This window comes from Felis catus, chromosome B4 (assembly GCF_018350175.1).
Source record: "Felis catus isolate Fca126 chromosome B4, F.catus_Fca126_mat1.0, whole genome shotgun sequence".
In the NCBI taxonomy this organism is placed as follows: domain Eukaryota; kingdom Metazoa; phylum Chordata; class Mammalia; order Carnivora; family Felidae; genus Felis; species Felis catus.
The window spans coordinates 54,036,498-54,048,169 of NC_058374.1; the positions used below are offsets into that span (position 1 = coordinate 54,036,498).

At 35.7% G+C, this 11,672-nt stretch overlaps 1 protein-coding gene across 11 annotated transcripts in view; it reads left to right on the forward strand.

Annotated features, from left to right (window-relative positions):
* Positions 1-11,672, forward strand: part of SLCO1C1 (solute carrier organic anion transporter family member 1C1) — a 76,279-nt gene that overhangs the window by 59,538 nt on the left and 5,069 nt on the right. For 9 of the 11 annotated variants that reach the window (XM_045061479.1, XM_045061481.1, XM_045061474.1 and 6 more), the window contains 4 exons: positions 2,528-2,693; positions 5,785-5,969; positions 7,752-7,816; positions 11,539-11,656. In XM_045061479.1, the coding sequence (XP_044917414.1) occupies positions 2,528-2,693; positions 5,785-5,969; positions 7,752-7,816; positions 11,539-11,656 (534 nt within the window). The remainder of the gene's footprint in view (positions 1-2,527; positions 2,694-5,784; positions 5,970-7,751; positions 7,817-11,538; positions 11,657-11,672) is intronic. The other 2 variants (XM_045061482.1, XM_045061478.1) reach the window with 1 other exon arrangement.

Genomic DNA, 11,672 nt, shown 5'->3' on the forward strand with positions numbered 1-11,672 from the left:
ATGCTGTCTTGAAGCCAGAAGCAAACACATAAACAGTCACTAACTTTTGAAGTTCAAATTAAAAGTATACCCACAAAATAAATGATTAAATATTTTTAAACAAAGAAAAGATAATATATTCATTGTATGAGTACTAGCCCTTGAAAGCAGTCACCTTGAAAGACAATAACTACATTGCAATAATGCTATCATTGTTAAAACATTCTAAAACTCCTCTTTTGCAATTGCTTTCCATATATTTCAGAATATTCTCAGTAATGGCAAAGATTTAACCTTACAAGTAGCTTTGCTATTGGAAGCTGCCAAAAGCAGTGGCAGCATACCATGAAAAAGCTCTTCCATCCAGCATGACTATTTTGAAAGAAAAATCTCATTCAAGTATAAGCATTCTGACTTATTTGATTAAACTTATCTTAAAATTTTAAATAACAACACTGTAAGCACATCCTTTGTAAAATATGCAACTAATTTCCAATACGAGATTGTCCTAGATGATAAATGTAACTTACGTTTAGTAGATAACATGATTGGCCTTATAAGATACAACATGCTCCCCAGGGATTATACTCAGTTGCTTTGTTCCACAAGGCTGTTTTGATTCTGGACACTCAACAGGAACCTTGTAGACAGCTTTAGATGTGGTAATGGAAGAAACTTTTCTTCTGTAATATTGAGAGTAAGTTTGATGTTATACCAGAATTTGGAATCCAGAGGCTTGGAAGAGTTCTCATTTTGAAGTTTGTCACTAATAAACATTGTGAAATCGAGCCAATAATTTGCCCACTTTGGACCTGACTTTCCTGATCTACCAAATGAGAAGTTGACCTAGATCTCCCCCAAAACTCTTTCAGCACCAGACTTCTGAGACCTTAGTCCTACAATGTCCATAGTGGCCTGATTCTAAGCTTTCAATGCATTTATTTATACTGTTAGATACTACCAACAGTCTCAATTAATTTAACGATTAGTGCCTTATGGAAGAGAATGGTTGAAATATTCCTACAAGATTTCTCAGGAAGCCTGTTTATACCCTTTTATTCTGTCCGAAGACATCTCAGAGGCTTTCGTTTTTATGTTTGAGGTAACCACATGCATAGGAGTTCTACCAGGTGGAATATTCGATCAGTTACGAAATTATAATTGCAATCATTATATGAAATACCTCTTAGAAGGAGGGGCCAAAATGACTGATTTTTCCCCTCCAAAATAGAATAGCATTTTACTTCGATTTACCAGAAATCTGGTTTCTTAACAGAATATATCCCAAATTGTTCTTAGTGCTGGAGATACAGGAGTTAATAGAAACAAATAGTTCCTGCCCCCACTCAGTATACATGATAGTGTATGTGGGGTTTTGTTGTTGTTGTTTTGGTTTTAAGTCTCTCAAATACTTCAGGGAAAAAATGAGAGGAGAATAAGCAAATAAATAGATTCAAAACAAGAGAGAAAAAGCAAAGAATGATGGAGTGCCAAGGGATGAAAAATAAGGTACAGGTAGAAGAGAAATACCATTGCATAAGTACCCCCTCAGAAGAATAAAGGAATATGAAAAGAGCAAGGAGAATAAGAGTAGAAGGGTTAGGTAATTCAGGTGAGAGGAAGAAATAGATGTGAAAGAGAAGGAATACTGGGAGAGTTAAAAGGGGAAGGTAAGACAGAATGACAGAGAGGGAGAGAAAAGAGAGAAGACAATCAAAATTATGTAAAGGGAGCGATTAAAACAAAAAGCCAGCTCCTTAAGGGCATATATTCTCATTCATATTTGTAACTCTCTTCTCTCTTCCCCAAGCTAGCACTTAGAAGGCTTCCACAAAATTTTTGAACACATGAACAAATGAATGGGTAAGTCATTGAAAAAGCATGTGCAAGAGAGTTAGAAAGAATGCCTTAAGATACGGATGAGCTACGTAGTGTGGGAGATTATGAAAGAGAAAAAGAGAGAGAGAGAAAAGTTAGATGAACTGGCAATACATTTATTAGACAAATAGGATATGTAGCTCTCCAAACCAAGGTCTGTTGAAATAATGTTGACTGCTTGATTGTTTTTTTTTCTTTCACCACACCATCAGCAATGTCCATTCTACTGATGCTTAGACAACAATTCTGAAGGAAATTTACACACATGCATGCATGTACATGCATACACTACTTGCAGTGCATTTCAGTAATGTCATAAATCACTCTAGAAGTTTATTTCTTTTCTGCCTTGTTAGCCATCTTCCTACATCTTTGCAAAGGAATATATTAGAAGGTCCTAGACACTGTCAATTTTAGTAAAAACCATAAACCCGGAACTGGATATTATGTGAAGTTGTAAACTTCTAAAGATAACTTTCAAGAGAAAGCTGCTTAAAAGTAGACTCATATCTAATCATCAGAAGCTGGCATTTCCGATGACAGTTGTGTTTCCAAAAGGCAAACTCTGTTGGCAGTGCCATTTATATCATTCAAGAACATTGATTTTTGAAAATATTAGGGTGCTGCCTGCTTAAGAGGTAATATTTTATACTGTTACATTTCTTTTCAGAACCAAACCTGTCTCTTATCATGAACGAGCTCTCTTTTCAGATTGCAACTCAAGATGCAAATGTTCAGAGACAAAATGGGAACCTGTGTGTGGCGACAATGGAATCACATATGCATCGGCATGTCTCGCTGGCTGTCAGACCTCCACCAGCAATGGACAAACTATGGTAAGAAAGCCCTAATGTGTGTGCTTGTGATGCCTGCGACAATACATAACCACACAGCTCTGCAGGGGCTCAGGGACAAACCCAGCAGCAGACTGCACTTATAGCAGACCTGGCTCTTACTCTACCCTTGTTCTTTTGTATGGAGACAGGAAACATCACCGTTGCTAGTGGACTAGAGTTGTTGAAAGAATTAGGATAAGAATTAGAATCGTGAAACATGTTGGAAGAGCCTTGCAATGATGTAGGCTAGTTCTCTCATTTTGCTTATGAGGAATCTTAGCCTCAAATGAGAAAGTCTTGGTCATAAGATCATATGGTAAGGTCTGCATTGGGATCCATGTTTCCTGACCTCAAAACCAGTGGTCCTTGGAGGTTTTAGGGAGAGGACAAATAGAGGTCAGTGTTAGAAAGTCTAGTCCAAGAGGTCTAAATCCAGGGATCACAAATTGAGGAGATTGATGATTCCAAACACTGCCTGAGAAATCAAGCTGATGTGTGTAATAATGAAGAGAGTAGGGGGCTCGAATGAAGGGGTTCTATAAGATGGATGAGGGAGTTGAGGTTGGAAATAAATATAAGAAATCAGTTGTGAAGGATATTAAGTACTTAAAGCATTAAGACTCTTTCTCCAATCACACCTTTATGTTTCTGCCCCAAACATAGACTCTTCCTTAGTACAAACATGTACTCTCTGTATATATGGCTAGGGGTCAGACTGCTGTCTACTTGTGCTGATGAAATCTGCCTGTATTTGACAGTCCTGGAGGGCTGAAAATTAACCCACATGTCTATTTGCATATGCTTATCAACTAGATAAGAATGCTTAGGCAAAGACATCTGTAGACACAGAGTAACATGTTGATTTTCTCTGTTTATTGTTATTTTGACATTTTATTCAGAACATGAAGGATTGGCCTCTAGCAACAGTAAATAGGACTACTTATCCATCTGAAATCTGAGCGTTTTTTTACTTCCTCTTCCCTTCCCTCTCTCCTTTCTCCCTCCCTCCCTTCCTCTCTCTCTCTTTCTCTCTCTCTCCCTCCCCCTTTCTCCCTTTTCTTCCTTTCTTTCATTCTTTCTTTCTTCTCTTTCTCTCTTTCCCATCCTCCTCCTCCTTCTTGTCTTTCAGCTACTACTTTTTTGTCCAAACTGCTTGGAAGTTTTCCTTGACTAGAACTTCCACTTATTGAAGGCATTCATGCCAGAAACTAAGAAAGGTGCTTAAAAAAATGGATTTAAATATCATGGTCTTCGGGGCGCCTGGGTGGCGCAGTCGGTTTAAGCGCCCGACTTCAGCCAGGTCACGATCTCGCGGTCCGTGAGTTCGAGCCCCGCGTCAGGCTCTGGGCTGATGGCTCGGAGCCTGGAGCCTGTTTCCGATTCTGTGTCTCCCTCTCTCTCTGCCCCTCCCCCGTTCATGCTCTGTCTCTCTCTGTCCCAAAAAAAAATAAAACGTTGAAAAAAAAAATTTAAATATCATTGTCTTCAAGTAATTGGGTATTACTTTACTTTTTTTTCCAAATGTGAGAACTGAGGCACTGAGATGCCTAAACTCGCATATCTTGTATGAAGCAGAGTCAAAGTTCAGAAGCCTTTTACCTGGCATTAAAAAAAAAAAAAAAAAAAAAAAATTCAATGTTGCTACTCTTCCTTGAAAAGGAAAAGCCAACTTTATTTCATTGTTTATCTAAAAATTCACAAACTCTTTTGTTTTTTGTTTTTTAATTTTTAATGTTTATTTATTTTTTGAGAGAGAGGGAGAGAGAGAGAGAATGATCAGGGGAGGGGCAGAGAGAGAGGGAGACACAGAATCCGAAGCAGGCTCCAGGCTCTGAGCTGTCAGCACAGAGCCCATCATGGGGCTCGAACCCACGAACTATGAGATCATGACCTGAGCTGAAGTCGGACGCTCAACCGACTGAGCCACCCAGGCGCCCCATCACAAACTCTTTTGTGATAAAAGTGGCAACTCATAATATATACACATTTATACATGAAATTTACAAAAATAAACTAATAGGGATTATAAAAGTTGCCTTTATGTCCAAGATTTAGTTGAGGTTTATTTTTTCAGGTTTTTCCCCCCTGGTAACCATTATAAAGTCCTATCTTCAAATTGTGCCCATTTATTTAACAAAGTTTTATTGAGTGCCTGAGGACCCGTTTTAGGTCCTCACGTACAGTGTACATGTACCATGATGAGAAAGCAGACAGTTTCTGCCAGAGGTTTCATTCTAGTGCTGGTATATGATTTAAAAATAAATGATTATATAATATTCTAATGGGTAGTGATAAGCACTGTAAAAAAAAAGATAGAATAAAGGATGGAGAGATGGGGATAGTCTTTTGAATGGGTAGTCATGGAAGCCCTCTCTAATGAGCAGAGACCTGAGGTACGTGTGCCAACCTTATAGCTATCTGGCAGAGCTTCCCAGCAGAGAAAACAGCAAGGCTATGAGACGTGGGTAAACTTGCCATGGTTGAGGGTTTGCAAGGACACAGTAGAAGCCCATTTGTGTGGCTGAAACAGAGGAAGAGGGGGAAGATCATTGAAGAGTGAGGTTAGAGCAGAATCCATGATAGTGTGTAAGCCACTATGATTTTGGATTTTATACAACAAGTGTGATAAGAAGCTATTGGAAAACTGAGAATAGTGACTGCCATTTTTAAAGGCTCACTTTGGTTACTATGTGGGTAACAGATGATAGCTGGATAAGAGTGGATGTAAGTTGAGTGTAAAGAGATCATTGCAATAACCAAGACAAGAAATAATGGTGGCCTAGACTTGGAAGTGGCAGAGAAAGAGATAAGGTATGATTGGATTTACTAGGACTTACTGAGAGATTGTTCTGTGATGTCACTAGTTTGAAGACCAACCACCTTCTGTTTGGATTAAAAAAAAAAAAAAAGTTATCTATATAGATTTTACTTTGCTTGATATACCTTAACACCAAGAAGTAAAAGAATATTTACCTTATTGTTTATATAATACATATATATTATACTGTGAGGTCTTTTAAAATGAATACTTATCTTCAACTTTATTCAAATGTTAACTCAATAATTGGGACTCTTTTCTGTTGTGTTACAGATGTTTTATAACTGCACCTGTGTGGGAATTGCAGCCTCAAAGTCAGGAAATTCCTCAGGCGTGATGGGCAGGTGTCAAAAAGATAATGGATGTCCCAAAATGTTTCTGTATTTCCTTGTAGTTTCAGTCATCACATCCTATACTTTATCCCTAGGTGGCATACCTGGATACATATTGCTTCTAAGGTGAACACTAATTTCCCTGCCCGAATTTTAATATAATACTATAATCATCTAGAGGATTGATTTCAAATTCTGATCTATGGAATTATGATTCCTTATAGCTCTTTTAGGGAACTTGTCCCACATCCTTGTTCTAGTTTTATCCTTTTCCCACTTTGGGCTTTTATGTAAATATATGGTTGAAGTTTTTCTAGTTAAAATTTTTCAGATCAATTTTTCAGATCAGAGCGATGTCAGTGCCTACATCACTGTAGCTACTTAAAAACAGTATGCTATTTCTAATGGTGGCAGTAATATTAACCAGTGTAGACTAAGTGTGTGTGTGTGTTTAAGATTTTATTTTTAAGTAAGCTCTTTACCCAGTTGTGGGGCTCGAACTTACAACCCTGAGATCAAGAGTTGCATGCTTTACCAACGAAGCCAACCAGGTGCCCCTAAACTAAACCTGTTTTAGATTAAACATGGTTTCACTGAATTATTGGTGATAAAATTTTAAAATACTTTAAGATTCATTTAATACCACAGTGTTTCACATTTATTATTTTAATCTGTAAGGTTATTTTTCTTGTTCTGACTGGAATTATCTGTGTGTGGGGGGGAGGAGGTGTTCATGATTTTTTAATCAATTTTCTCTGATTCATGAATATATGTTAATGACCCCAAGGGTTTTTGCTTATAAAACACTAAAATAATTTTTAAAACTGTGCACCACTTTTGCACATTAAGTGGACATCTAAAAATTTATCATAAGTTTAATAGTAATTAAGCATTGATTTCTAGTATATTATATTTACATTTACATTTATATTTACATTTACAAATATAATGATTTTATTTTATTTATTTTATCTTAAAGTATACTTATTTTGAGAGAGAACACTAGTGAGGGAGGGTCAGAGAGAGAGGGAGAGAACCCAAGCAGGCCTCACGCTGTCAGCACAGAGCCCAGTAAGGGTCTCCATCTCATGAACGATGAGATCATGACCTCTGCCCAAATCAGAAGTTAGACACTTAACCAACTGAGTCACCATGCACCCCCAAAAATATGATGATTTCAATGTAGATCACTCTTTTAAATGTAATCAGTAAGAATCTAGAAAAAAGATTAGATAACTAATATCATCTAACTTTAAATTATACAAAAAATCTTTTACAGTAAATATCTTACATATTTCTTCTCCTTGTGCTTATATCTTCATTCAACTTCCCTATAGACTTCTCATCTGTTGTAATATAATTTATTTTTGAATATTTTTTATTGATTCTCCTATCATAGAGCTCTGTTAAAAAAGTGTATAAATTCAAACTTTAAAATATTAGTTTCATAACTAGTATGGTCATTGATAAATTTTTTATTATGAAATTAGCCTTGCAAATATTACTATTATACAATTAATCAAAATAACCTAAAAATATTACAAATATTGATAAAATTATTAAACATAAAACATCAAATTTATTGGAAACCAATCTTATGAGATGGATTAGGTGATTTTTAAACTAAGTCATAATATTAAAGGATGAATATTATATTATTCTAAAATTAAATTAATCAAAAGTATTATATACATCTTTAATTTCCCACAGTATATTATGGAAATTGATTAGGAAAGATAAAAAATAGAACCTGACATCCACAAATATGTTCTTCACAAAAGGGCTTAAGGAGAACCTGAATAATTGTGTTTTCAAATGGGAGCATGATTTAGAAAGCATTGCCCCAGAATTCTCAGACCAGAATTGTTCTTCACTATATTTTTTTTATAGTGCTTTTGTTGTTTTTAGGTGCATTAAGCCACAACTTAAGTCTTTTGCCCTGGGAATCTACACCTTGGCAATAAGAGTTCTTGGTAAGTATAATTTATGTTTTAATTATGATAGCCATGATAAATGTATTTTGAATACCTTTCTATGTATTTTTATAGAATTATCATGCATAACTACATAATATAGGTGGTTAGATGCATATCGTTTTTCCTTCCTTCCTTCCTTCCTTCCTTCCTTCCTTCCTTCCTTCCTTCCTTCCTTCCTTCCTTCCTTCCTTTATTCTCTCCCATCCTTTGTTCTGTAAATATTTCTTGAGAGCCAATGCTCTGCCCATGGTATAATAAAGGGATTTTGTGAAATTAGTGACATTTTTCGTTTAATAATCTTGTCTCTTCCAGCATTGGTCTATTGTCAAAAAGTTTATTCTTATTATAAAAAAGCCCTCTGAGAATAAAGGAAGATATGAATCAGTAAGAAAGGCTGAAGCTTTAATATATTTTTTTTCAGTTATTAAAATTGAAGGAATTCTTTTGAGCTACTCTCAATGCTAGGATGTATCATTTGTTAGAAATATCAGTTCATTCATGCAATCAAAACAGTATGGCTTTGAGTTGACAATTTTCTAAATGTAATTGGAATGTTTTTTACTAGCTAGAAGATTTTTCAATATGCATTTAAGTTAAAGTCCATAGAAAATAGAGTAATGAGTCAGATAAATTTTCTATCTGTACAAAGTTTATATTATAAAGAAGAAAGTGAAACAGTCATAAATATTCCTCTGTAATTTAACAGAAAAGAAATACTAGAGAGAAAAATAAACTCAGATCTTTAAAAAATCTGAAAATAAATAGATCTTGATATGAAATGGGTATATATGAAGATGCAGTATGGCTGCAATATGAAAATGCCATCATGGCTGGCTTTAATTCTATGACCTAAAAACAAAGATTATCTTGAAAAATGTCAGATTATCGAGCCTGAAGTATGTCCCTAGCTGGAATTGGTTTCTATATCTACCTCCCTTTGGAAATGTAATGTAACCTACACTGTGCAAAAGATTTCTACTGGCTGGCTCAGTAGAGCATGTGGCTCTTGATCTCAGGGTCATGAGTTCAAACGCCATGTTGGGCATGGAGTCTACTTAAAAAATAAATAAATAAAAATAAAGTGTAAAAAAAGAAATGATTCATAAAATTGATTTCATAAAAATATATCCAGTAAAACCTTGGTTTGAGAGCATAATTCGTTCCAGAAACATGCTTGTAATCCAAAGCATTTGTATATCAAAGCGAATTTCAAGAACCATTGGCTCAGTTGTGATCATGTGATGTTTGGCATCACATCCTACTCAGATTGCAAGACATTGCTCATTTATCAAGTTAAAATTTATTACAAATGTTTGTTCATCTTGCAGAACACTCGCAGAACAAGTTGCTCTCAATCCAAGTTTTTACTGTACTTGAAAATGGCAAAAATATCATAAGCAAAGTCAAAAGGCAAATGATAAACTGGGAACAATTTTGTTTTGCAATTTATGTAACAAAAAATTTATAAAATCTCTGTGATAAAGAGAGCCTCTAGGTGTTAAGAACAAAAGGACCAATACACAAGTTGAAAAATGGGTAGAAGATATGAATAGCCATTTCATAGAAAAAAATGTAAATGCCTCATATATAAAAAAAAGTCAAACTCTCCCATAATAAGGAGAGCACAAATTGAAATTGCACTGATATAATATTTTTTGCTTATCAGATTTGCAGATTACCAAAGGTTGTTTGCAATGTATGGGAAAATAGGTACACTTAAACATTACTTTTGAGCACATGGTACCATTTCTCAATGGTCTCAACACTCAATGGAGGGTTATGTGGCAATAACTAACAAAATTACATATAGATATATCTTTTGACCTAGCAATCCCACTTGTAGGCATTGATGCCAAAAATATGCTAGCAAAACTATGAAATAAGTCAAAGGTTATGAATGTCTCATTGTGGCATCATGTGTAATAGCAAAACTGCAGTCTAGTTGTCCATCAATATGAGATATTTAAATAAAGTATAGTGAACCCATATGATGGAATCCTATGAAGCTGTGAGGAAGAATGGGGAAAAAAATCTCCGTCTAATGTTAACAAGTAGATTAGTCAGTTCTAACTGCCATGACAGAATACCACAGACCGAAGGACTTAAACAACAGAAATTTATTTTCCCACGGTTCTGAAGGCTGGGAAGTCCAAAATGAAGGTGCCCACAGGCCTGGTCTTTGGTGAGATCTCTGAGACCTCTTTTCCTGGTTTATAATCAGCTTCCTTCTCACGGTGTCCTCACAAGCATCTTAGTCTGTACACATGGAGAGAGGGAGAGAGCTTTGGTATCTTTTCCTCTTCTAATTAGAACACCAGTCCTACTGAATTAAGTCCCTACTCTTATGGCTTCATTTAACCTTAATTATCTGCCTAATAACTCTATCCCCAAGTGCAGTCGTATTAAGGTTAGGGCTTCAACATCTGAATTTTGGAAGGACATAATAGTCTATATACCAAAGGATACCCACGACAGACTCTTAAGTGAAATGAAGTAAAATGTTGAACAATGTTCGTTGTATGATGCATTTGGTGTAAGAAGTATGGAAAAGTGGAAATATTATATGCATATGCAAATGTATTTGCTAATATTTAAAAAAAGAAAGGAAGTATAAACTAAAAACATGATGATGATGATGGTGGTTGTGGTGACTGTAAGGGAAGAAAGGGAAAAAGAGAGGACAGGATGGAAAGTAGAGTTTGTAAATGTAACTCTTCTTTATGTTTTAATTTGAAATTATGCAAAGGTTTTCTATAATTAAAAAACAATGGAAAGAAACTAAGACATTTTTCAAACAAACTGAAACTAGCTGTATATCATATAAGAGGGCATAACCATAAAGAAAAACATTTAGACTTAAAAGGACATGATCATTACCAAATCCACATAGCCTCACTACATTTTGCAGTCTTATCTTTAATATTAACATTGGTATTGTTATGTTGAACTATTACATATTTTTAGATAAAACAGATGAGATGTTAATATAATTAGAATCAGTATTTTCAGCCCAATAGAAGGGTGATAAAAGCATAAAATAGTAAAACCCATTCTTAAGTAATGGGAAGATGACCAGGAAAAGTAAGGTACACAGGGGTTAGGTTTGTTATGGAGATTGATTGATTGATTGATTGATTTTAATTTTTTTTTTTAACATTTACTTATTTTTGAGACAGAGAGAGACAGAGCATGAACAGGGGAGGGGCAGAGAGAGAGGGAGACACAGAATCTGAAACAGGCTCCAGGCTCTGAGCTGTCAGCACAGAGCCCGACGCGGGGCCCGAACTCATGGACCGTGAGATCATGACCTGAGCTGAAGTCGGACGCTTAACCGACCAAGCCACCCAGGCACCCCTGTTATGGAGATTTAGCTGTACGCCTTCTCCTTTGCTAAAAGCCTCTTGGAATTAAGAATCATCCTTCTCTCCTTGGTACAGAGAGGGGGACCCTCTTACAAATGGAGATTTCTCTTATAAATGTAAATTTCCCTTACAAAAGGAAACGCGTTCTATCTTCAGGGCTTCTCCTGTGCTTTCTGTTTCTCAAAATAACCTTTATGCTAGAGGAAGATGATGAGGTGGCATATCCTGGTCTCCTATAGGTACCCTATTACCTCCAAAGCAGTATTTTTTTTAGTTTGAAAGTAATTGGTTCCAGAGACTCATTCATTACAAAGATGTGTGTATATTTTTAGAAGCAATTATTTGTTTTCCACACAGCAGGAATCCCAGCTCCCGTGTATTTTGGAATTTTGATTGACACTTCATGCCTCAAATGGGGATTTAAAAGATGTGGAAGTAGAGGATCCTGCAGATTATATGATTCAAATGCTTTCAGGTACCGTATCATCCTC